The sequence below is a fragment of the Rhinolophus ferrumequinum genome, chromosome 10 (genome assembly GCF_004115265.2).
Source record: "Rhinolophus ferrumequinum isolate MPI-CBG mRhiFer1 chromosome 10, mRhiFer1_v1.p, whole genome shotgun sequence".
Classification (NCBI taxonomy): domain Eukaryota; kingdom Metazoa; phylum Chordata; class Mammalia; order Chiroptera; family Rhinolophidae; genus Rhinolophus; species Rhinolophus ferrumequinum.
In genome coordinates this window covers 15,931,902-15,955,494 of record NC_046293.1, presented here as the reverse complement: position 1 = coordinate 15,955,494, position 23,593 = coordinate 15,931,902, and the positions used below count along the sequence as shown (strand labels likewise).

General features: G+C 39.4%; 1 protein-coding gene and 1 long non-coding RNA gene across 2 annotated transcripts in view; one reads left to right on the top strand and one right to left on the bottom strand.

Annotated features, from left to right (window-relative positions):
• LOC117028696 (uncharacterized) overlaps positions 1 to 5,632 on the bottom strand; it is a 38,900-nt gene extending 33,268 nt beyond the window's left edge. Inside the window, exon 1 of the long non-coding RNA XR_004424154.1 lies at positions 5,259 to 5,632. This is a non-coding gene — a long non-coding RNA (uncharacterized LOC117028696). The remainder of the gene's footprint in view (positions 1 to 5,258) is intronic.
• Positions 5,633 to 5,707: 75 nt separating this feature from the next.
• HSP90B1 (heat shock protein 90 beta family member 1) lies at positions 5,708 to 21,896 on the top strand. Its single transcript, XM_033117560.1, has 18 exons — positions 5,708 to 5,892; positions 6,872 to 6,971; positions 7,691 to 7,832; positions 8,415 to 8,531; positions 9,471 to 9,802; positions 13,628 to 13,739; positions 13,958 to 14,077; positions 14,860 to 14,976; positions 16,276 to 16,413; positions 16,508 to 16,585; positions 16,718 to 16,783; positions 17,288 to 17,557; positions 17,848 to 18,093; positions 18,599 to 18,735; positions 20,349 to 20,427; positions 20,509 to 20,664; positions 20,987 to 21,103; positions 21,606 to 21,896. Exons 1-18 carry the CDS (start codon positions 5,844 to 5,846, stop codon positions 21,633 to 21,635), a joined length of 2,406 nt encoding a protein of 801 aa, XP_032973451.1. The 5' UTR covers positions 5,708 to 5,843; the 3' UTR covers positions 21,636 to 21,896.
• The last annotated feature ends 1,697 nt before the right edge of the window (positions 21,897 to 23,593 follow it).

The following is a 23,593-nucleotide window of genomic DNA, read 5'->3' as shown; positions in this document are numbered from 1 at the left end:
AAATGCCTATCAAACAGGGGAGTAGATAAAAGGAAATGAGACATCCAAGATGTATTAACATGGAAGAAGCTAATGTGTAGAGTATTGTTCCATTTAGCTTTAAAAAAATTAAACATTTCATTTTTAATTTTAACACACACACACACAAACACACACACATTTCTGGAAGGATGCATGAGAAACCTCTAGAGAATGGGAACACTGGAGTGGGGCGAAACTAGAGCTTTTACCTTTGATCTTATACTTTTCCATTCCAATTTGGGTTTTTTTAACCATGAAAATATATTAATTTTATAATTTAAAACTGAGAGGGAGCACTATGGAACTACATGATTTCTAAGATTCCTTCCAGCTCTAAAACTGTTAAGTCCCTAACATACAGTGTTTCCCCAAAAATAAGACCTAGCCAGACAATCAGCTCTACTGTGTCTTTTGGAGCAAAAATTAATATAAGACAGAGTCAACATAGTTTTGAACTGCATGGGTCTACTTATAGGCAGATTTTTTCAATAAATACGTACAGTACTGTCAATGTATTCCCTCTTCCTTATGATTCTCTTAATAACATTTTATTTTCTCTAGCTTACTTTATTGCAAGAATACAGTATACAACACATATAATATACAAAACTATTGATCGACTATGTTATTGGTAAGGCTTCCAGTCAACATTAGGCTATTAGGAGTTAAGTTTGGGGAGAATCAAAGGTTATGGATGGATTTATGACTGCGCAGGGGATCAGTGTCCCAAACCCCATGTTGTTCAAAGGTCAACAGTACTGTAATGTACAATTTGAAGGAGACTAACCCTCCTAGCATAGAAAGCTCTAGTTTCGCCCCACTCCAGTGTTCCCATTCTCTAGAGGTTTCTCATGCATCCTTCCAGAAATGTGTGTGTGTTTGTAGACAAGCTTGATAAGATTCTTGAGAATTTATTTAAAGGCATCAGATAGCTACCCAGGCAACCAAGAGTTTGAGGAGACAAGATTCCAGAGAGAAGAGAAAAATTAGAGAAGTGAGCCCTACATTCTGTTGCCTTTCCCCTCCAAGCACTTGCTGATTCTTATGCCACATAGAACCAATGTTCTTAGAAGAGAGTGCAAGGCTGATAAGCTAAGCAAAGCTCAGGAGCTTCATGGTGCTAGGAAGACAAAGCTGGAGTTCAGGGCCCACCGAGGAGAAGGCCTGGTAAACCCAGGCTTTCCGTTGTATTTTCTGGATGCTCAGTCTTAGTTAAGGTCTCCCCAATGCCTAGCATGTACTCACAGGCTCTTATTTTCTCCTAAGCTGAATTTACTTTCTATATGGTGTAAGATAGGAGTCGATTTTATTTTCCTTGAAATGGATAACCAGCCAGCATCATTTATGAAATAAACTACCCTTTCCCCTCTAAATTGAAGCATCGCTTTTGCTGTATATTATATTGAAAGTCTATTTCTGAATTATCTCTTGTTGCACTGATCTGTTTGTATATTCAAACATGTAGTGGACATTTATTATTCTTTTTGACTGTGCAGCATCTGAATCCCCTTCCTATATTTGAGAAAATCCCCATCTTACGATTCTATCCATATGAGCCCATCCCTCACAAAAGAAGCTAAAAATGTCAGAGCCTTTCTCAGCTTCCCTTAAAGCTAGTGTGTGGCAGCAGTCAGCTTCTAAAATGGGTCCCAGTGATCTGTGATTCCTGGTATTCACACCCTTGTGTAATTCCCTCTCTCATTGAGCAAGGTTATTGCAGAAATGACGGTACCGGTATGTGATTTCTAAGGTTAGTTATGAGTTACTGTGGTCCCTGCCTTGTTTTCTGACTTGGATCATCACTCAGTCTGGGGAAAGCCAGCTGCCATACCGTGAGCACACGCAACTAGCCCTGTAGAGAGACCCATGTGATGAGGAACTGAGACCTCCTGCCAACAGCTGTGTGAATGAGCCATCGTGGAAGCACACCCTCCAGCTCAGTCAAGCCTTGGATGACTGTGGCCTCTGAGAGACCCTGAGGCAGAACCATTCAGCTAAGCGCTCCTAGATGCCTGACCTACACATACTGTGTGAGATGAGAAACATTTGGTGTTTAACCTGCATAGTTTGGGGGGAATTTGTTACACGGCAATAGATAATACATAGAGTACAGCACCTTACCGAAGTTCTCCACTTATTTTATATTCGTCAATAAGATTTTCTAGTTTTCTTCACATAGGAGCTATGTCTTTCTTGTCTAGTTTATTCCTAAGTATTTTATGGGTTTTGTCTCTAATATGAATGAAACATTAAAAATTTCCACTTATTATGTGTTTTTGCAAGATTAGAGCAAGTCTATTGGTGTTTACATATTTATCTTATAGTCAATAATTTACCAGATTCTCATATTTATTGTGGCTGTGTGTGTGCGCGCATGTGTGTGCTTTTCACCCCTGACTACAGTCTCGCAGGTTTTCTGGGATATACAGTCATTTTAACAGTAAGAAGGAATTTCAAAATAAAAGACTTGAACTTTTCTAAAATTAATGCCAATTACTTCATTTTCTTGTCATCCTGTTGCACTCTCTTAAACAGTGAGGGACAATACTGAGAATAGAGGGTATCTCTGGTTCCTGATTCCTACTAAAACGGGTTTCAGTGTTTTGTTGTTTAGAATGAGAGTTGCTTTTAGTTTGGTGGGGTTTTTTGTTTGTTTTTTGGTTGAGGTATAATTTACATATCAGAAAAGTCACTTTTTCAAATGTACAGTTTGATAAGTTTTAACCACCACTAAAATCAAGATCAAGAGTATTTCCATCACCCAAAAAAAGGTCCCTCATACTCTTTTGCAGTCAGGCTTTTATATCTTTGCTTCAGTTTAAATAAGATACATGCGGGGAGCATTTGATATCTTGCTCCCTGGCACACGTCTTCAGTTTGGCTCAAATAAACCCTTATAAAAAAATTAAAAATTAAATAAATAAGATACAGGTGCTTATGATGCAACTCCACTGTTAATATTTGTTCAAGCTCTGTATGAATAGAGACCATATCTATATTGCTTACCCCTACACTGCCAGCACCTTGCATACTACCCGGTATATAGCAGGTCTTCAACACTTACTGCGTTAATAAATGAATGAATAAGTGAACCAATCAACCAACCAACAAATTCACCTTGGTGCTCAGCCCCATTCCTTAATGCTCCCTGACGCCAACTGCTTTCCTGCCTTTATCTCCCAGGTCTGCATTCTCCCTGACTCCGCACTGCTGGACAACACCTATCTACCAGGTGAGCGATGCATTGCCTCAAAGGACATCCCTTTGCCTATCTGGTTTTTTCTTCCAAGAAGAAGCCTAACAACAACAAAAACAACGGTAGCTGTTTCCAGTAATGTCCATGGACATAGAGTGTCAAAAGGGACAAACTAAAATTAGGAAGCAAGGGAATCAGAGCCAAAGGTAGGCAGCTTAATATCAATCTTCAGTATAAATTCTGAAGGAGCTGGACCAAGACGGAAACTGACGATAAATAATGGGTCAAAAGTCAGAAGTGGAGACCACAGTGGAGAAACAGCAAGGCTGCGAACTGAGTGAGCTGCCCCTTACTTTTACAGAAGGCACAGCCAGGGATCCTGTCTTAAAGGGGCAGAGCTGAGACAGACAACAGCCAGCCATGGTCTTCTGCCAGTCTACTGTGTTGTGTTCTGCCTGCTTCATACATTTCCTACCATCACCTGCAAAAAAAATATACTCACAAACGATGGATCTATTTTGGAGGGCCTGTCTCATTCTCAGTTCCCTCCAGGTGCAGCACTAATTACATACACACCACTAAACAGTTAAGATGGAATTAGCAGTTTCAGAACTGGCTACTGACTTGTTCAGAGCTAGAGAAAACCTGAAAAAATTGAGCTATGAAATGCAGAAAAGTGAAGAAACTCATCTTTTTCTAAAGACAAAAAAATAAGAGTGAAAACATACAAAGACACAATTCTTTGAGATTTCTGAATGTAATTAACACCCTAATATACTCTAAAAAAAAAATGCAAGCACAGAAGCATTAAAAAAAAAAAGGCTGAGTGAACTACCCTTCGCTTACTAATAACAAATGTTGGTAATTTGGGCAGATGTAAATAAGACACCACCACAATGTGTAAACACCAACCACAGAAATAAGATAGGCAAACCTAAATAGGGGAAGTTATAAAAGATTACGAGAGACTATCACTGAAAAGCTTGTCTTCAGGAATTCGGATGATTAGATGAAAACAAATTCGAAGTTTAATTTTCCTGGAGGAAACAATAAGGAAGAGGGAGTGTTTTAGCTGGAAACGGGGAGCGAGCCGGGGTGAGGGTTATGTAAAGACTAGATTAAAGAGACATAAAAAATATGTCCAAAGACACAAGCCTACTCCGAGGGACTTCCCTCATTGGAAAGACACCTGGTGCTTTATGTGTCTTTCTGATCGCTGACTGGGTATTTCTATGAAGTTACAAAGCACCCCCCCTTTCATTTACAGCTCGACAGGTTTTGCTTTCAAATACCTGCAGGTGTATCCTCCTGCGCTCTTGAAAAGAAACCTTTTTTCCTTTTCTGTGGTACCGTAGACCGAACTTTACGACCATGCTCGCCACCTAACTTAACAGCAGGGACTTGAAGACTGCCGGGTCACCGCCTTTGAACTTAATGAAGAAGTTGAGGGCATCAAAGTTGTTTGCAATTTCCCTCAAGGAAGAAGAAAAAAATAAATAAAAACCCTCACTACCTTTTTCTGTAAACCTAATCAGGGAGGCCTCGGGATTCCCGCAGTGGAACGCGCAGAGGGACTGAAGGGAAGGGTCAAGTTGCCCAAGTGACAAAAGAAGCCTGATTTGGAAACGCGTGTTTCCGAGCCTGAGGAGGAACCCAGACTCAGGCCGACCCCCATAACACAGAGCGGCCTCGGCCAAGGCGTGCCGGCTTTCTAGGCCCGCTTCAAAAGCTGTGTACATTTCAGAGTCCTGGAATAGGTACAAATCGCTACTGCGACCGGAAGGAAACGTAAAATTCTAAAACACGCAGCGCAGAGTTCACGCAAGGACTTGCAGGGATAATGTGGAAAAAAGGGCCAAACTATGCAGCTGGCCAAAGACTACGATTCCCAGCATTCAATACAGTGTACCCCCTACTGTGTTGCATGCCGGGATTGAAGTTACACACCACCCCCATCCCCATCTAAAAGCGACCCGGGGATTGTCAACTACCTCTCACGTATTTCTCTTTTCCGAGAAGTACTACCAAATAGAAAGCTCACTGAGAAAATTCGCACTGGAATCCTCCCAACGTGACTCCACGTGTAGTCAGAGGAAAGATGAAGAACGCGTTGCCATGGCTACCGTTTCCCCTGGTCACGGAATAAACGCTCTCTAGGATCCGGAAGTGGTTTCGCTGTGACCTCTCCAAAAAGAGGGATGTGTTCTGGGCTGACGTTAATTGGACGGTTTCCCAAAGAGGCCAAAGCTTCCCAGGCAAAGGGGCGGTCCCGCGTGAAAGGGGCCCGCGGAGCCCTTTGATTGGAGAGTAGCAGCTATGGATGACCAATCGGAAGGAGCCACGCTTCGGGCATCGGGCACCGCACCTGGACAGCTCCGATTGGTGGACTGCGGTCCCCCCCGCGAGTCCCCATTGGTTACAGAAGGTGCGTGGTGCGGCAGGATTGGTGAGTTCGTGTTTCCCGTCCCCCGCCCTCAAGAAGTGGGGGTGAAAAGCGGCCAGACCGGCTTGGGGGGCAGTGGGCGGACCGCGCGGCTTGAGGTCTAAGGATCTGAACCCAGGGGTGGCAGGGCGGAGGCAGCTCCTGCGATCAAAAGGGACTTGAGAGCCTCGGCAGCCGTGCGCCATGAGGGCCCTGTGGGTGCTGGGCCTCTGCTGCGTACTGCTGACCTTCGGTGAGTGATCTCGGAGGAGCGGGCACCCCGGATGCCCCCCCTCCTCAAGCGCGGCGTCTTCTCGAAGGTTCTGGGGGCGTTGAGCCTGGGAGGGGGATAACAGGGCCTGCGCTGGGCGGAGGGGCCCATCATCTTTCCTCGAAAGAGGCTCAGGGTCTTTCGTTTACTCTTCTCTGGAAAGAAGAAAAGAACAGAATTATTTAAATCCCTTGCAGATCTCCTAGTATCCGCACTGGGAGATCTCAGTCGCTTGGATGTGGGGTCTCTCTCGAGCTCTCGCTACCCCCAAGATCGTTGTAGGTGCCCCGTCCGACGGACTTTTGCAGACGTCTCAATATTTCGCTGTCTGAGCTTAAGGACCCTCATGTCTTCCGACCCCTTAGCGAACGCGCGTTTCCTTTCTTAGGCCCATGCTGGTCTTGGAAGCGTGGGGCCCTGGGTTACCAGAAAGGCAGTGTTAGCGTGTTTGATTCACTTTTGCTCCAGCTCCATAATATCATAAAAATCTCTTAACGTGTCTTCCCCTTCTCCGACCCCTGGACTGGATTTCAGTTCCTTTCGCCAAAGGTTGCACAAATCCTATTTGTATTTTGACCTGTGATATTGAAGGCCTAAGTTTTGATATGGTCAGTTTGGAGGCCTTCTCTTGGCCTGCGCGCAACACGTGTGACTGTAGAAGAGGCCTAGTATCAACTGCTAAACGTTATTTATAAAGGATCCGAAGGTGGCATTTTAGAAGTGATGGCTGCCTCGGTGTTTTAGAATCTCCTGGGGAACCTTAGTATCTGGGCTTAAATAAGAACTGTGCAGACTTGGGTTTACATTGGGTATTTCAACCAGTGGATCCATTCTCCCATCCCCACCTCCCGTATTTACCAATTGAATGATGCAGCCCCTACCCTTGCCCTGTCTGATTGTATTCCTTCTGAGAAGTACACATAACAACAACAATGTTTTTCGGTGTTAAATCTTTCTTCAGGGTCGGTGCGAGCTGATGAAGTTGACGTGGATGGTACAGTGGAAGAGGATCTGGGTAAAAGTAGAGAAGGCTCAAGGACAGATGATGAAGTAGTACAGAGGTTTGTGTTCATTTGAAACTATACAGATAAGCTCTTGTGAACACTGTGGAATACAGTGGTTTCTTTTGTATCTCCAAAGGTCCAGATGAAGTGTAACACCCGAATTTATAACCTTGAAAATGGTCCTTCAAAATGTAGCAAGCCATGTGCACACATAAATAAATATCGCCTAACTTGCCCCTAAGAATGGTCAAACTTGATTGAAGTCCTTTGAAAATTATCTGGATAACTATTGCAAAATACTAGCACTATTACCGTCCTAAAACCTTAGGAGAGACTTTCGGTTGGTTTTGTACTCAGTAAGTGTGTGTACACTTAGTAGTTTTAAAAACAGGATTTCTGTCTGTTGCAGTGTTTTAAAATTTGGCCTCTTAGGACTTAACTGACAGTTTTGTAGACCCTAAAAGGCCGAAGCTTCCCTGTCAAAGGGGCAGTTCCATGTATGGGGGAACATAAATGAGTATGACTTTGCTTTTTAGTAGAGGAAAGCTGGGTTTATTTTTCTGACAATTTTAGGAACAGTATTTCCATCTTGGTGTCCTACGACTGTGGTAAAATAATACTGAGCTGGTAGATTAGCAATAGTTTAGAAAGGTCTCCATTTCACCCTTTTAACACAACAGACACTCTTAAGAGATCACTGTGCTCTCATCACAGATCCTATATATTTGGAGGAAACTAAGCAATGCAGTATTTGTTTATCAAATTTATTTCCTTAGAGAGGAAGAGGCTATTCAGTTGGATGGATTGAATGCATCCCAAATAAGAGAACTTAGAGAGAAATCAGAAAAGTTTGCCTTCCAAGCTGAAGTAAACAGAATGATGAAACTTATCATCAATTCATTGTATAAAAATAAAGAGGTAAGCAAATACTATTTTCTCTTTGTTTGGTAGCATACTTACTTATTTTCATAGTAAATGTACTTACATGGGAATTCCAAGTAAGTAGTTAGCCAGGTTTAAATACCCTGTACTCTATGTACAAGAATTGCCACTAGGTAACGTGTTTGCACGTGCGCACGCGTGTGTGTACGTGTGTGTGCGAGTGTGTGTGTGTTGGGTTGAGTCAGGGATTATTAGACATTTTCCCTTTCTCCTCCAAATGTGTTCATGGCGTGCTAAATACTGTGAGTGTTAAGGGCCGTCACACAAAGCAGGCCTCATGCACTGCATACCTAGAGATCACTAGGAGGAGAATAGAGCGTAACTACTCTGACCAGTGCAGGGATCCCTTAGAGTTGCTCCAGTCCTCTGTGTAAGGAGCTATACCCCCTTTGACCAGGAGAGTAAAGGCACCTCTACCTGAGGAATGATAAGAAATCATTCCTTGAAGAGTGCTTTTTCAGAGTACAGAGGAGAAATAAAATGAGTTTGACGTTAAATTTAATGTCTGGCGTATCTTGAAGCTAACCTGAGTGTGTATGAAATCTGGCTTCCATTTAGATTTTCCTGAGAGAACTGATTTCAAATGCTTCTGATGCTTTAGATAAGATAAGGCTAATATCACTGACTGATGAAAATGCTCTTTCTGGCAATGAGGAACTAACGGTCAAAATTAAGGTAAGTTTAAAACAGTTTTACAATAAAAGAAATCCTTGGAGATAGAGAATCTGTATTAGTCAAGATAGACTAGGTTATGCTACAGTAACAAGTTTTATTGGAACACTGCCACGCCTGCTTGTGTATTATCTAAGACTGCTTTTGTGCTACATGGCAGAGTTGAGTAGTTGTGACAGAAACCATATGGCCCACAAAGCCTAAAATATTTACTCTCTGGCCCTTTTACAAACCAAGGTTGCCACCCCTGGCTTAAATCATCAGTCACTGGCTGCCTGTGGCCTTTGCTTTGTGTCACCCTCACTCCAGGACACAGGCTGATGGAGCAGCCGCCATCTGGAGTGTATGTAGCTGGTTGCCATGGTGTAGAGAGAGCTTGGAGGGTCTTACATCAATTAAAGGCTCCATCCTGAAAGCCACACTCCTCTCACTTATAACTCATTGGTCAGAGCTAGGCATATGGCCTTACCCAACCATAAATGGAGGACGTCGATTCCTGTTATATTTCTGGAAGGCAGAAAGCCGGGAATGTTCAGTGAAGAACGTTGACCACCACAGATTCCAAATACAGAAGTCATTCAAGTTTTGTACTTTTCTATCAGAGAAATAGGCAAAACATAAAATTGTATTTTTCTTGAATATTTGCTTCCAAAATAACTTGTTTTGTTTAGTCTATCTCTGCCCTTTGACATTTAGACCAGTCTCTGCTCTCGTTGATACTGATAATTATTCTCTATAAAGGAAGTTGCTTGTACTTAAGATGGGCACTTTCTTAAAAGGCCATAACATACTATATGGAGGAAAATATTTCAGTTTAGTTTTCTGTATTGGAATTGAGGTGGCCCAAAGCTGGTAGTTTCTCAATGTATATAGCTCAGTATTTACTCCTCATACTGTGAGCAGTAAGCAGATATAACGATCTTGTTTTTGTCTTGCTTTTAGTGTGACAAGGAGAAGAACCTGCTACATGTCACAGACACTGGTATAGGAATGACCCGGGAAGAGTTGGTTAAAAACCTTGGTACCATCGCCAAATCTGGGACAAGCGAGTTTTTAAACAAAATGACTGAGGCACAAGAAGATGGCCAGTCAACTTCTGAATTGATTGGCCAGTTTGGTGTCGGTTTCTATTCTGCCTTCCTTGTAGCAGATAAGGTCATTGTCACGTCAAAACACAACAACGACACCCAGCACATCTGGGAATCTGACTCCAATGAATTTTCTGTAATTGCTGACCCAAGAGGAAACACTCTAGGACGGGGAACTACAATTACGTGAGTGTTACTAATTCCTAATAAGAATTAATGGTCGTAGTGAGGCTCTTGAGTCTCCAGTTCGGGCTCTCTGAGCAAACAGCTTATTCTGGGCCTTAATTTCCTTGCCTATAAAATGAGGAAATTGAACTGTGCTCATCACTTGAGGAAATGTTTTGAGGACCTAAGGCCCAGCCAGACACAAAGAGCTGTGCTGGCTGTTGTTTGTGGAGGACATAAAGTAGGAAGGGTTAGCTCTTCCAGGGAAGAAGGCAAATTGGAGGCCTCACAGAGCAGTGTCTTGGTCCAAGTTTTCCAGGGAAGCGAGACTTAGAAAAGTAGTTTCAGTCTGTGGAGCATCGTGGGTAAAGCATGGCGGAACATTATATTCATGGAATTAGTTTTCTGAAGGGTGTGGAGGATGGCAGAACTGGATGACAGGAGACTGGGTGACCACTGAAAACATTCAAGATCTGTGGTAGCAACAGGGGTTGTGGTTTGGAGAGAACAAGTAGAGATAAAGAGCTTGAACAAAGTCATGAAATTTCTTTGGGAGAAAATGTCCCGTATGAGGGTAATTAGTAATGATTGAATTTGAGTTGGAATTCGTCTTAAGTCAGTAACTATTGTTTGTGCAGATGAGACAGAGCTTAGGTCCACAGGGCAGCTTTCTGCCTTTTTTCCCAGAGGTCAGTTGACTTGCCCAGTCCTGCCAAGTGAAAAATGTCCCTGAAGTCTGGCTTTTTTTTTTCCTTCGTTCAGTTTTAAATTTTCTTAGTAAGAATGCTTAAATACTCAAGTAGGTAAGAAGCATTATCATTTTGACCAATTTTCTTCATCCCGAAAAGTAACATTTCCTGTCTTCATCAGCACAGATGTTCCTTAATGAAGGCTAATTAGATGACTGCATTTTAGTACTTGTACTAATTTATTCTTCCCAATTTACCTTCCCTTGCCTTTGTCATTACCATTTCACATCTCTCGGTCTCATTAGGAGGCATCACTGTTATACCCCAGTGCCCTTTGTCATTAGCTGTTAAGGGCATACATAGGTAAATCACATCTCTTAACTAGAAAGATAGAACATGGTATGTCCCAGGAGGAGCTGATGTCTTAGGATACTGAGAGACAGGCAAGACAGGCAAGATTATCTAGATATAAGCATTAAGAAAGCGAACATTTTGTTGACTGCTGTTCCCAGAATCTAACTCTTGCTTGGCAAAATACTTGTATAAATGAATCAGGTATCAGGACAGTTTCACACGGGTAGCATGGATGGTTGATCAGTAAATGAAACTTGCCAACAGGTTGTGCTTTCCCTGGGCAAAACTGCCTTTTCAAGTTTTCCTGCCCCACCATTCACTCAATAGGTACTCATTTCAGTGCCTATCACCTGCTAGGGTTTAGGGCAACAGTGGAGAAGAAGACAGATGAGGTCCCTGCTTTCACGTGGCTCATTCTAGTAAGGAAGAAAAACATGAAGTCATTTCAGAGTGGAAATGCCAGAAGGGAAGCTAAGAGACTTCCCTTACCAGAAGGCCTTTCTGAAATAGTGGGAAGTTAGATTCAGATACTCCAGGCAGCAGCAAGCCCAGCATGTTGAAAGTTTCAGAGACAAGAGGCCCATGCGAGGATCTGAAGGTCTAGAGTGGCCAAAGGAAAACAGTGAAGGCAAGGAAGTAACGAGGTCAAGCTCCTGCCTATATACATGACTTCATCTTACATTTGACCGATAAAATGGAAGCCACCCGACAATTCAGTTTCCTACCTACTCCTGTCCATCACCCCGAAGTTAGCTGCTACTGTACCTACCGTCTGAGAGATTTTGTGAGGATTAAACGATGGCATGAAATCCACATCCAGTAAATGCAAACTGAAGTAATTGCTTCTGTCCTTCTTACCACAATGAGGGAGATGTTCTACATTTTTCCCTAAAGCTAGTCTCCATTTGTGATCTGTTGTCTTTCATCTTAACCTCCTCAGGGACGAAGCATAAATTAATTCCTACTCCATCTTTAAAGTCAGCCTTTCCCACACACCTCCCTCTTTCCCATCAAAGTGTAAGCATGTTCTAGTCTCTGGGGGAAGGAAGGAAGGTGGGTAGTGCCATGCTCCCTTATACTGTCAGGCACACACTATTTGTCTCTCTCCTCCACAGTTGAGCTTAAAGTAGACTTGCCTTTGCTGCTCCTTCACCTTCTGTTCATGCCTCAGTCCACTTTACGTCAACTTTACCACCTTTCCATTGAAATAAAGTCACCAGTAAGTAACCCTTGTTCCTGAAGCCAATGCATTCAGGATTCTTGAACTTACATTGCTTCCAGCAATGATTCTCTTTTCTTCTTAGTTTTTCTCTTGTGTTTTCTACAGAATTGGCTTTCTGCTACACAGTCCTTAAAACAATTCACTTAGTACCCAGCTTCCATGATACTGCATACCTTTTTTTTTCTTTGCCCATTTCTTAAATTTTGATATTCTCTTGCTTTAAAATTTAACTTTCAGCCCTTTTCTCATTATTCTTGTATTCCTTATTTAGTCTCACTTCTGTCATGCTTTTTCTCAGGATTCTCAAATCTATATTCTTAGTCTAGATGAGAAGTCAGCAAGCTTTTTCTTAAAGGGCCTACTAGTAAATATTTTAAGCTTGTGGACTATAGGATCAGTCACAGGGCACAACTCTGCTGTTCTAGCTTGAAAGCAACCGTAGACAACATGATGAATGAGGTTGTGTCTTGATAAAATTTCTTACGTGCTCTAGCCATAGTTTGTCGACTTCTGATCTAGACCTAACAACTGAGCTCTGTGCTCATATATCTAATTTAAATATCTAACAAAGATGTCGAACCATCAGCTTCAGCTTGCATCCAAAACTGAACTCTTCCCCAACCCAGCATCACTAAGATGACGCGGCTCTAAGACCAGAGACTTAGTCACCATGTTAGGCTGTGTCATCATGTACTGTCTACTTCTTGGCAGATGCTACTAACCTTCACTTTTTGAGGCAGGAAGGGTACCATGGATACAACATCCTTCATTTTTATTGGGAGCACAAACATGAAGATAGGGGCCACCTGCTGTGAGACTATGTTGTCATTTGTTGTTTGGGGTGGTGGAGGAAGGGTTTGCAGAAGTGGCAGGAAGGGAGAAGAGGAAGCAATGCTACAGTTGTCGATACTGGAGTTAGCTAAATCAGTGCTATCCAGGAGAACGCTCACGGAAATGTTCTGTGTCTGCACTGTCTTGTATGGCAGCCACCAGCCACATGTGACTATTGAGTACTTGGATGTGGCAGTGCAACTAAAGAACGAATTTTAAATTTTATTCAAATAGTTACATATGGCTGGCTACTGTTTTGGATGGTGCAGATATAAACAATAGTTCAGATTAATTTTCTAGCTTTTTTAAGGAATGTGTTTTTATTAGGGGTTCGCTATCTACAATAATCATTGGATCTCTAGATTAACTATCAGTGCATATAATTACACTTTTCTCCAGAATGTTTCAGTGTTTTTAGACCTTGAGCTTTTTTAAGATTGAAGTCCTTCAAATGAAAAAACCCCAATATATTTAGAAGGTTGGGAACAGTTTCATTTTCTACCTAGAACTAAGGATGTTCTCCACTTAAGGAAATGGAAGGAAGATTTTTCCCTTTACCGTACCCATCTTTGATATATTAGTTCACAAACCCTTATTGATGATGAGAGTCCTAACATGAATAACACAGGCCATCCTGGATTACACAGACCTGCTGGCTGTTAGCATTGTTATGAAGGCATTTAGATGAATTTATAATCAAATCTTTTAAACCATGCGTGTGTCTTTATAAATGGCTTATTTTCTTTGCAGCCTTGTTTTAAAAGAAGAAGCATCTGATTACCTTGAATTGGATACAATTAAAAATCTTGTCAAAAAATACTCACAGTTCATAAACTTTCCTATTTATGTATGGAGCAGCAAGGTAAATCTATATTGAAATTTATATGTATTACCTTGGCACATATTTAAATATTTAATACTTAATGAAGATGAAATGTGGTTTTTTTTCAGTTTTGATACTTGCAGGATTTTCTAAAAGACCTATTTTTTTGAGTTGTAATTTTGTTTTATATTCTAAAAATCAAGTCAGAATTATTAAAAAGATGAGTTTAACAGTAATTCTACTTTCTACTCCAACAGACTGAAACTGTTGAGGAACCCATGGAAGAAGAAGAAACAACAAAAGAAGAAAAAGAAGAACCTGATGATGAAGCTGCAGTAGAAGAAGAAGAAGACGAAAAGAAACCCAAAACTAAAAAAGTAAGTCTGGTTGGTTCATCTCCATATTTAAAGTATTGTTTAGGATATTTTAGAGAAAACTTGAAAACCCAAGCATGCACGGACTGATTTGAGGCAAGCTTCAAGTTTTAAAGTTCACCTTTTCCCAAATGTTAAGTCCATCTTTTAAAAACAAGGACTTTGTGTTTTCTGCTTCCAGAAAGTTGTAAGTACCAAACACAGGTTATGTTTATTAAGAGTTTTCTAACTTCTACATGTTGCTCAAGACTGGTGGCTTATAACATGTCTTGAACTTTAAAATCTTAAAAAACTTTCTGCATCTTTTGTCACGTTAACTATACAGGTATTAACTATAAAATTAGTTCTCTGGTCTGCTATTAAAATATACGTCTTGGAAATTAACCTATCATAGGTAGGTAGCAGAAGTAATGGTGGGAGGTTTTGAGGAATTTTTATTGGAAGATGTTAGATTTCTACAAGTCATGAAATAGGAATATATAATATGTGTATCTTTCTAACCTCAACATATTTTCAAGAAATAACATTTTAGCTAGTTATAAAGAACAATGAAGAAACCTTAATTGGATTTTAATAAATTATGATAAGCAATTGCCTATTTTATATTAAATATCAGCCTTAAGTGTTGACATTTTTAATTTTTGATTCAGTTGGTAGGGACATACTAGCTTAGAGGTATCCTTTGGTGCTTCACATATTCTTTTGAAATGTCCTAAAGCTATGATTTCCACTAGTGTAACTGCTGAATGGTGCTGGGAGAGACTAATCAAATACTGTAACTTCAGGTTGAAAAAACGGTCTGGGATTGGGAACTTATGAATGATATCAAACCAATATGGCAGAGACCATCAAAAGAAGTAGAAGATGATGAATACAAAGCTTTCTACAAATCATTTTCAAAGGTAAATATTGTTTTAGAATAATGTGATAATGAAATATTATGATATCAAAATGTTTTAAAACAGTTTATAAATACTTCACAATTGTTTTCATTTTTAATGCTGTATATTTTATATTGTGTATTTAAAAAAATTTGAGAAGAAATCTGTAGCCTTCACCAGGTTGCCAAGGGGTTTGTGTTACAAAAGAGATTAAGAAGTACCTACATGGGCAGATGTGTGGTTTCCACTGTAGAACCCATAAAACAAAGTCATCTTACTGAATGGCTTTTAATGTAATCTTTAAAGAACTTGTTTACAACATCAAACAATTACTGTGAGGTCATATGCCTAGGTAGGAATAATTACTAACTCTGTTTCCTTGCCTATTTTTCTCCTTTTACTGAACCCTTGTAACTCTTGAATCCACAACTAGCATTAAGATTGTTCCAAGGTAATGTTTCCCCAAACAGCTTTTTTTATAAAGTAGAATAATAGTTCAATGGACTTAGCATGACTACATAAAACTTAATACTGTATGAGTCTGTCTATTCTTTACTCTTTATTCCACCTGTAGATTTGTTCCTTAACCTTCTTGGTTTTCCTTATGTTAACATCCAGCCATCCTTTAGGCTTTTTACCTCTAAAAACTTGCCCTGATTCTGCCTCCACTTTCATTCCCATGAACTCTAAAGTCCTAGTGTATGCAAAGGTACTTTCATCTAGGTCAGCTGTATTAGAAATACAATGTGAGCCACCTAATAAGCTGTTTTACTTTTGGGAGGTTTCTGTACCGTGTCTTCAAAGTTTGGCTGTGTATCTTACACTTACCATCACATCTCAATTCAGACTAACCATGTGTGGGTACAGTAATGGATAATGTATACAGATCTAGGGAACTCCTGTCTTTATACTTTTGTAGCTATTTACATACCTCTTTATAGCCATAACTGTAGTCCAGATTCCAAGGGAGAAATCTGTTCCTGAGTCCTTTTTGTGGTTGACCAGTCCATTCTTGAAGTAATGTTTATGGTTTTGTCCTTGAGGATGGTGGTTTTCCCATCCTGTTCTCACACATGTGGAACCTGGACTCACCCATCCTTCCCGAGTCTAGGAGTACATAATGTTATTGACAGTCATCATCAAAAGGACTATGTCTAGGCAGTTAGAATTGCAGTCTTAGTCGTTTCTTCCCTCCGTAAACTCCCCACCCCTTTTTTGGTAAGGGCACTCGTTTGGTTAATTAAATGCTGAACTGTACCGTAGCTTTTGCACTGCCTTTCTTGTGTGCCGTTTGGGTAACTAAGTACCAACTTTCCATAGGAAAGCGATGACCCCATGGCTTATATCCACTTTACTGCTGAAGGAGAAGTTACTTTCAAATCAATTTTATTCGTACCCACATCAGCTCCACGTGGTCTTTTTGACGAATATGGATCTAAGAAGAGTGATTATATTAAGGTGGGTGTTTAAGTAGTATAAACTGAATTTAAAATTTGAAAGTGTAATTTCCAGAAAGTAACTTTTTTGTTTTGTTTTTTTTGTCTCTGCTTAGCTCTATGTGCGCCGAGTATTCATCACGGATGACTTCCATGATATGATGCCCAAGTACCTTAATTTTGTCAAGGGTGTTGTAAGTTTCTGAAGATTGGGGAGAGGGGGCATTAGAGTTGAGGACCTGGTAGTATTGTGGTGGGAGGAGGTGGTTTGGTTTTGGTTTTCTCCAGTGTGTTTTGCTCACTGAACTTTCGTTTGCCATCTGAAGGTGGACTCAGATGACCTCCCCTTGAATGTTTCCCGTGAGACTCTTCAGCAGCATAAGCTGCTTAAGGTGAGTGTCTCTGGGACGAGACTGGCTGCTTTGCTCTTCGATTTGAGTTAGAGGACAGTTTCCATTAGTGGAGTCACCAGATTTTGAGACTAGTCTTTGGCTCTACAGATGAAGAACTTAATTTTACTCTGGAATTCTGAAATCCTGAGAATCTGGTTGTTTTTCCCCCACTTTATAATACAAATTTTCAAACAGAAAAGTCGAAAGAATTGTACAGTGAACACACACATATATGTACATATACACATGCACATACACACACACAACCTGGTCTAAAGTTAGAGTGTAAACATGAAAGCAATCTTGTGACTATTTCCAGGGACAACTGAGTTTCTGCTCAGTCCGACTTAGGAGTGTTCTTTCTTCCCTGTCCCTTGATAAATGGCAGTGATAATGCCCTGTCATAGTATCTTTCACAACTACTCCTCCACTACCTCACATATTGCAGGTTCTCAAAAGTTTGAGATGAAGTTCTTTAATCAATTATTCCTTAATTTTGTTCAGGTGATTAGAAAGAAGCTTGTCCGTAAAACTCTGGACATGATCAAGAAGATTGCTGATGAGAAATACAATGATACTTTTTGGAAAGAATTTGGTACCAACATCAAGCTTGGTGTGATTGAAGACCACTCCAATCGAACACGTCTTGCTAAACTTCTTCGATTCCAGTCTTCTCATCACCCAAGTGAAATTACTAGTCTAGACCAGTATGTGGAAAGAATGAAGGAGAAACAAGACAAAATCTACTTCATGGCTGGGTCCAGCAGAAAAGAGGTGAGATAAACTCAACCTGTCAGGGATCATGGTATATAGCTGGGAATTTATAACCAACTCTTGAGTGGGGAAAAAAAGAAAAATTTAATTGTAATTAAGAACTATGATAGTTTGGAGGTCTGGTCAGTCATTGACAGGAAAGTCATTTATATTCTTTGTTCCTCTTAATTCTCCACCTGTAAAATGGGGTTGTTACTATTATATAAATATAGATATTATATAAACATAGATGAACAAATAAATACCGAGGCTAGACTTGGAATTAACCTTTAATTTCCTTAATTTCATAGGCCGAATCGTCTCCATTTGTTGAGCGACTTCTGAAAAAGGGCTATGAAGTGATTTATCTCACAGAACCTGTGGATGAATACTGCATTCAGGCTCTTCCTGAGTTTGATGGGAAGAGGTTCCAGAATGTTGCCAAGGAAGGAGTGAAGTTTGATGAAAGTGAGAAAACTAAGGAGAATCGTGAAGCAATTGAGAAAGAATTTGAGCCTCTGCTCAATTGGATGAAAGATAAAGCCCTCAAGGACAAGGTATTCTTCTGGAAATTAGAAATGTGAAAATTGTAGCATCTGCGTTTTTTTTTTAAAAATTGTTTTGTCAGCATACTAAACTTTGCAACTGGTAACTTTGTAACCATGAAAACTTGTCAGAACATTTAATATTGTGGTTAAATTATTAGGGGGGACAACCTTAAAATTTAGGAACTACAAAGAATTAAAAGGATAATAGTGGTTATTCTATATGAGGGTACTAGGGGGTTTTTTTCCTTACAACTGAAAGTTTTCTGTAGTTTAATATTGCTCTTGTAACAGGTTAAGTTTTATATGTTGTTAAAAATTGGTGATTTAAGTATTTCTGACTGAAAAATTCAGACTATTAAATGACAGTGTCTCCTGAGAATCTGAATGAGTACTTTTATGACCTGCCTCTATGTTTATGATCTTAAGTGATGAATCCTTAAAGAGTTGAAAGGCAATTACTGAATAACTTTTAACTATTGATATTCATGTCTCTAACTTTGGTTCTTGTCCTAAGATTGAAAAGGCTGTGGTCTCTCAGCGCCTGACAGAGTCGCCTTGTGCTCTTGTGGCCAGCCAGTACGGGTGGTCTGGCAACATGGAGAGAATCATGAAAGCTCAAGCATACCAAACGGGCAAGGACATCTCCACAAAGTAAGTGTCCTTGGGAAAGTCTCTACCAAGGTGTCAGCTCTCGTCCAGCCTCCCTTCAGGAGATAATGCCAGCTTCTATACAAAGAACGGATGTGTTTTAAGTTTCCACCACTCTCTACTATATAGTAGGTAGACAACAAATTTATAAAGGGATTCCTCCTACATGAGATGGATAAACAAAAGGTCTTGGGACAGAAATGGTCCAAGATGGCCCATTAGGGAAAAAAATAAAAGGAAAGGTCTTAGACTCATGATCTATTTTATATACAAATGCAAATTTTCTTACTCTGTTACACATAAATTGTCTGCATTTTTGCATTACACTATATGCTTGACCTGGTATCTCTTCTACATTTTAGATAATATTAAGAGTTATAAGTTATAGATGAGGTTAATGACAATTATATTTCTCAAATGAGTTAAGTCTTTTTAAACCACCACACCCCTCCCCTAGATAATATGGCCCACAAAATAAAAGGTAAAATTTGACCCATGAGTTAACAAGTATTTGAACTCAAGGTCCAAGTACTAGAGATAAGTGGGTCTTTGATACCCTTTATTTTTAAGAAATACATATTTCAAGCTTGTTGTATTGTCACAACGGCCTTATAAACAATTTTTTTGCCTGCTTTTGTTCTCTCTCCCACCTGGAATAACTTCTTTCTTATTTGCTACCTTTCTTATTTGCATCATACCTTTATCCCCAAGGCCTAGTTTTAGGGATTCTCACAAATGTATTCATTAAAATAAATACATATATACATACACACATTTCATAATTAGCACCCTCACCAATATAATGTTTATACAATAAAATTCTAAGGTGCTGTCTTACATGTCTTGTCCCCTAGCTAGATTATAAATTTCAGGTGAAGAACAGGTTTCTGCTTATATCCTGTTACAACAGTATAGTAGTCATTTAATAAATGTCCACCTATTTCAGTCATACATTAACAAACACTTGAGCACCTATTATGTTTATACACTGATGGTCTAAAACAGTCCTCACTGCTATCTTCGGGACAGTGACTAGTAGTCAGAATGACGTATCGTCATAAGCTCCTAAGCCCAGCACAGATAATGAGTATACCAGGATGGGGATAATGTAGACCCTCCCTGTCCTCAGCATGCAGCTATAGGAGTGAGAACAGTCACAACTGACAGTAAAATGCGAAAGATGATGAAGGTATGTTCAGAATGCATTGAGAACTGAGCTCAGATAAAAAGCAATTTTTCTTAGAACCGTATTGGAGTTATTTGAGCAGCACAGAGAGGCTGCCTAGGAACTCAGAACTCTGGGAGACAGCTACATTTAAAGTAGTGACAATAAATTAAGTGGGGATGAACAAGACATTAAATCAGTTCATCCACTCAACCAAGTGCTCTAGACACAGGATTCACTAGTAAATAAAACAGTTCTCTTTAACTCTTTTATCCACCTTTAAAGGTGTCCATCCACCTTTAAAAGGGAAAGCATGATGTAGCAATATAAGTACATCTTGATTTCTCCAAGAGCTTTTCATTATAATTATGAAACTTAGTAATAGAATAAGGGAATTGTATGAACCCTAACTTTTGATATGTTAATTAATGTTCACTTTTGTCCCCTCAAGTTACTATGCCAGCCAGAAGAAAACATTTGAAATTAATCCCAGACATCCGCTGATCAGAGACATGCTTCGACGAGTTAAGGTAATATTACAGTCTTACTCCTTCATCTTTTCATTTGAATACTTTGTACCTTTTAATCAAGTGTGATTTCTTCCATCTCAGGAAGACGAAGATGACAAAACAGTTTCGGATCTTGCCGTGGTTTTGTTTGAAACAGCAACACTGCGGTCAGGATATCTTTTACCAGACACTAAAGAGTATGGAGATAGAATAGAAAGAATGCTTCGCCTCAGTTTAAACATTGACCCTGATGCAAAGGTTTGTATCCCCAGCCTTCCAACACAGGCTTAATTTTTTTCTTTTTTTAAGAAAAGGCTTCCCATGATTAAGTGATAAAGCTCTGAGAAATTGGACTAATTTCTATTCTTTTGAAAGAATTTATTAAGTGTTTTTTAAGTCCCCAGTGTCGTGCACTGTACTAGAAGTTAAACAAATTCTTTTACATGCTTTTTTTTAATCTCCCTTTGTTACCTTGACTGTTAACTCTTATTAGAGGATTATGAAGTTAATTATGATCCTAAACATTTAAATGAGCAAAGTGAAAATAGATCCTTTAATGGGCACATAAATGTTCCTTTAGGTCGAAGAAGAACCTGAAGAAGAGCCTGAAGAAACAACAGAGGACACCACAGAAGACACAGAGCAAGATGATGAAGAAATGGATGTCGGAACAGACGAAGAAGAACAAGAAACAAAGGTATAGCAACTCAAGAATGGGACTTGCATTCTAGTTCTGGCAGAGTTAGGACTGTAACATAGAAATCTGCCCCAAAATAGCCATTTCAAATCAAATTTGAAAGCTGGAGCAAATCACCTTTTTTGTTTAAATAGTGTATACTTTGATCTTCCCACTTCTTTCATTCTTTATTTTAGTCATCCATTCTTGATGTTTTTAAATAGATTTTTCCTTAGTCCACAATATTTCTGTATATATTCTTGGCCATTTGCTTCCGCCTTATTATATAGTAACAGGCTGTTTTAAATTTTTGATTGTTGTGTTCAGGGGCCATTGCTCCTTTTGGTGGGGTCTAAATTATCTAAAATTCTTACAGATTACCAAGGTGAGGTTTTAATCTACCACTGAAATAATGAAAATAAGCTTAGACCAGTCAGTTATTTTTCCTACATGCAAACTTTTGTGAGCTAAAGGGTTTTGTTCTGCTAGCTTTTAATGTCTTCTGATTTTTCTGTTTTCACAGAAATCTACAGATGAAAAAGATGAATTGTAAATTATACTCTCACCATTTGGATCCTGTGTGGAGAGGGAATGTGAAATTTAAGTCATTTCTTTTGGGAGAGACTTGTTTTGGATGCTCCCCCCAACCCCTTTCTCCCCTGCACTGTAAAATGTTAGGATTGTGGGTCACAGGAAGAAGAGGGTTTTTTAGTTGAATTTTTTTTAACATTCCTCATGAATGTAAATTTGTACTATTTAACTGAATATCGGTGTAAAATCTTGTCGTGTATAAAAATAAAAAAGATCCCAAATATTCAGTGTCTTGCCTGTTTTTTAATTTTTAAAAATATTTTTAAAAATCATTTAGAGAGAGACAAGGTAGTCTTCCTTACAGAAGAATTCCAAATAATATACGTAGATGTACCCCTTTGTGGAGATGGAGCTTAATCCTTCTTGAGTGTGGGCTGGATTTAGTGACTATCTTCTAGAGTATGGAAAGGGATTAGTAACTTCATGGGAGAGAAACCTGGCAGATGCTACCTTCACCAAGGGATCAAGGTTACTTGATCACATTACTAGTGATGTGGATCCCCTCATATGATGTGATGAGAAGGGTACTTCACCTCGGGTACTCTTTCCAAAAACCCATACCCTTTACCTAATGAGAAAAACAGCACACAAACCTAGAACATGTGAACAATACTCTCTAAGAAAAGTTTCAAGGTCAAAACCAAGGAACGAAAGTCACAGACTGGAGACTAAGGAGACAGGGCAACTAAATGAAATATAGCACCCTGGATTAAAACTAGTGAAATCCGATAAAGGCTAGGGTATAGAGTTAATTGGTTCCTTTGACATGTGTACTATGTACCATGGTTATTAAGATAGCATTCATGGAAATGGGAAAATGTATACAGGAACTCGGTAATGTCTTTGCAGGTTTCCTAGAAATGTAAACTTACAGGAATAAAAAAGGCTATCGTTAAAAAAATCACCCACAGGCAGACAACTACAGATAATTGAGCAAGGTGCTCATTGAGCTATCATTTAATTTCTTTTGAAATGTATTCTTATTTATGGGAGAAACAGTTTCTCTAATTTCACTAGTCACGTAGCCATCCAAAATGGTAGTCTTTCTGTTTTTTAACTGGTTAGGGAGAGAGAATCTTAATCAGTTGCAAATTCAAAGATTATGAGTGTGTTAGAAAATTCTGTAGTATCTAATTTTATGAACTAGGGACTAACTTTTTTGTTAGGGACTTCAACTTTTCTGATAATCCAGGACCCCTTGCCGGGATTCTATTGCTTCTGTTCATTGTATGCTTCCTACCTCTTTCCACCAAGCTATTTATCTAGGGTTCATTTCCAAATAATCACTTTGAAATTATCCACTACGCTACTAAAGTATGTATCTTTAGAAATCTGCTGCTGCTTTTTTCCCTTACAAGAAATAAATGGGAGCTCAGCCATAGAGAAACATGCTATAATGGAGATATAAGCTTCCTTTCATGATAGTGCTACATTAGCTATTACAATATTTGTTTCCAATTTTTTGGCCACAATAAATTACCATTTTTAATAAAGATTGTTCTACAAGTTAAAGCCATCAGATTTTATTAGTGACATCTGAACCTTAACCCTCCAATTACAAATTCTGAATTTCCATTGTTTCCAGCAGGAAGCATAAAAAGCATACTCCCTCAGTTTGCAGTAAAAAACAAGCAGCTGTGTCACATACACTTTTACACAGTAACTGTTTAACTGACTTATTACCAAACAGGTTGCAACTATCTATCTTGGACCTTTTTTTTTTTTTTGCCTCCCATAGCTTTATGAAGGAATAATCTAGTACTACTATTAATTTTTGGTTTATGTGTATCACATATTTGGTTTTGCACAAAGCACTGAGATGGAGTTGAGTATACATGTTTGTTAAGGAGTGCCCTTCTATCAATACCTGTGGAAGGAAAGGAAATGGGATTGAGCAGGAGTTGAGCTGTAAGGCAAGTC

Excerpts from the sequence above, each read along its gene's own strand:
- HSP90B1 (XM_033117560.1), top strand. The coding sequence starts at position 5,844 with ATGAGGGCCCTGTGGGTGCTGGGCCTCTGCTGCGTACTGCTGACCTTC. Across the intron at positions 9,803-13,627 it reads GGACGGGGAACTACAATTAC|CCTTGTTTTAAAAGAAGAAG; the intron begins GTGAGTGTTACT and ends TTTTCTTTGCAG. Across the intron at positions 21,104-21,605 it reads AAGAAGAACAAGAAACAAAG|AAATCTACAGATGAAAAAGA; the intron begins GTATAGCAACTC and ends CTGTTTTCACAG.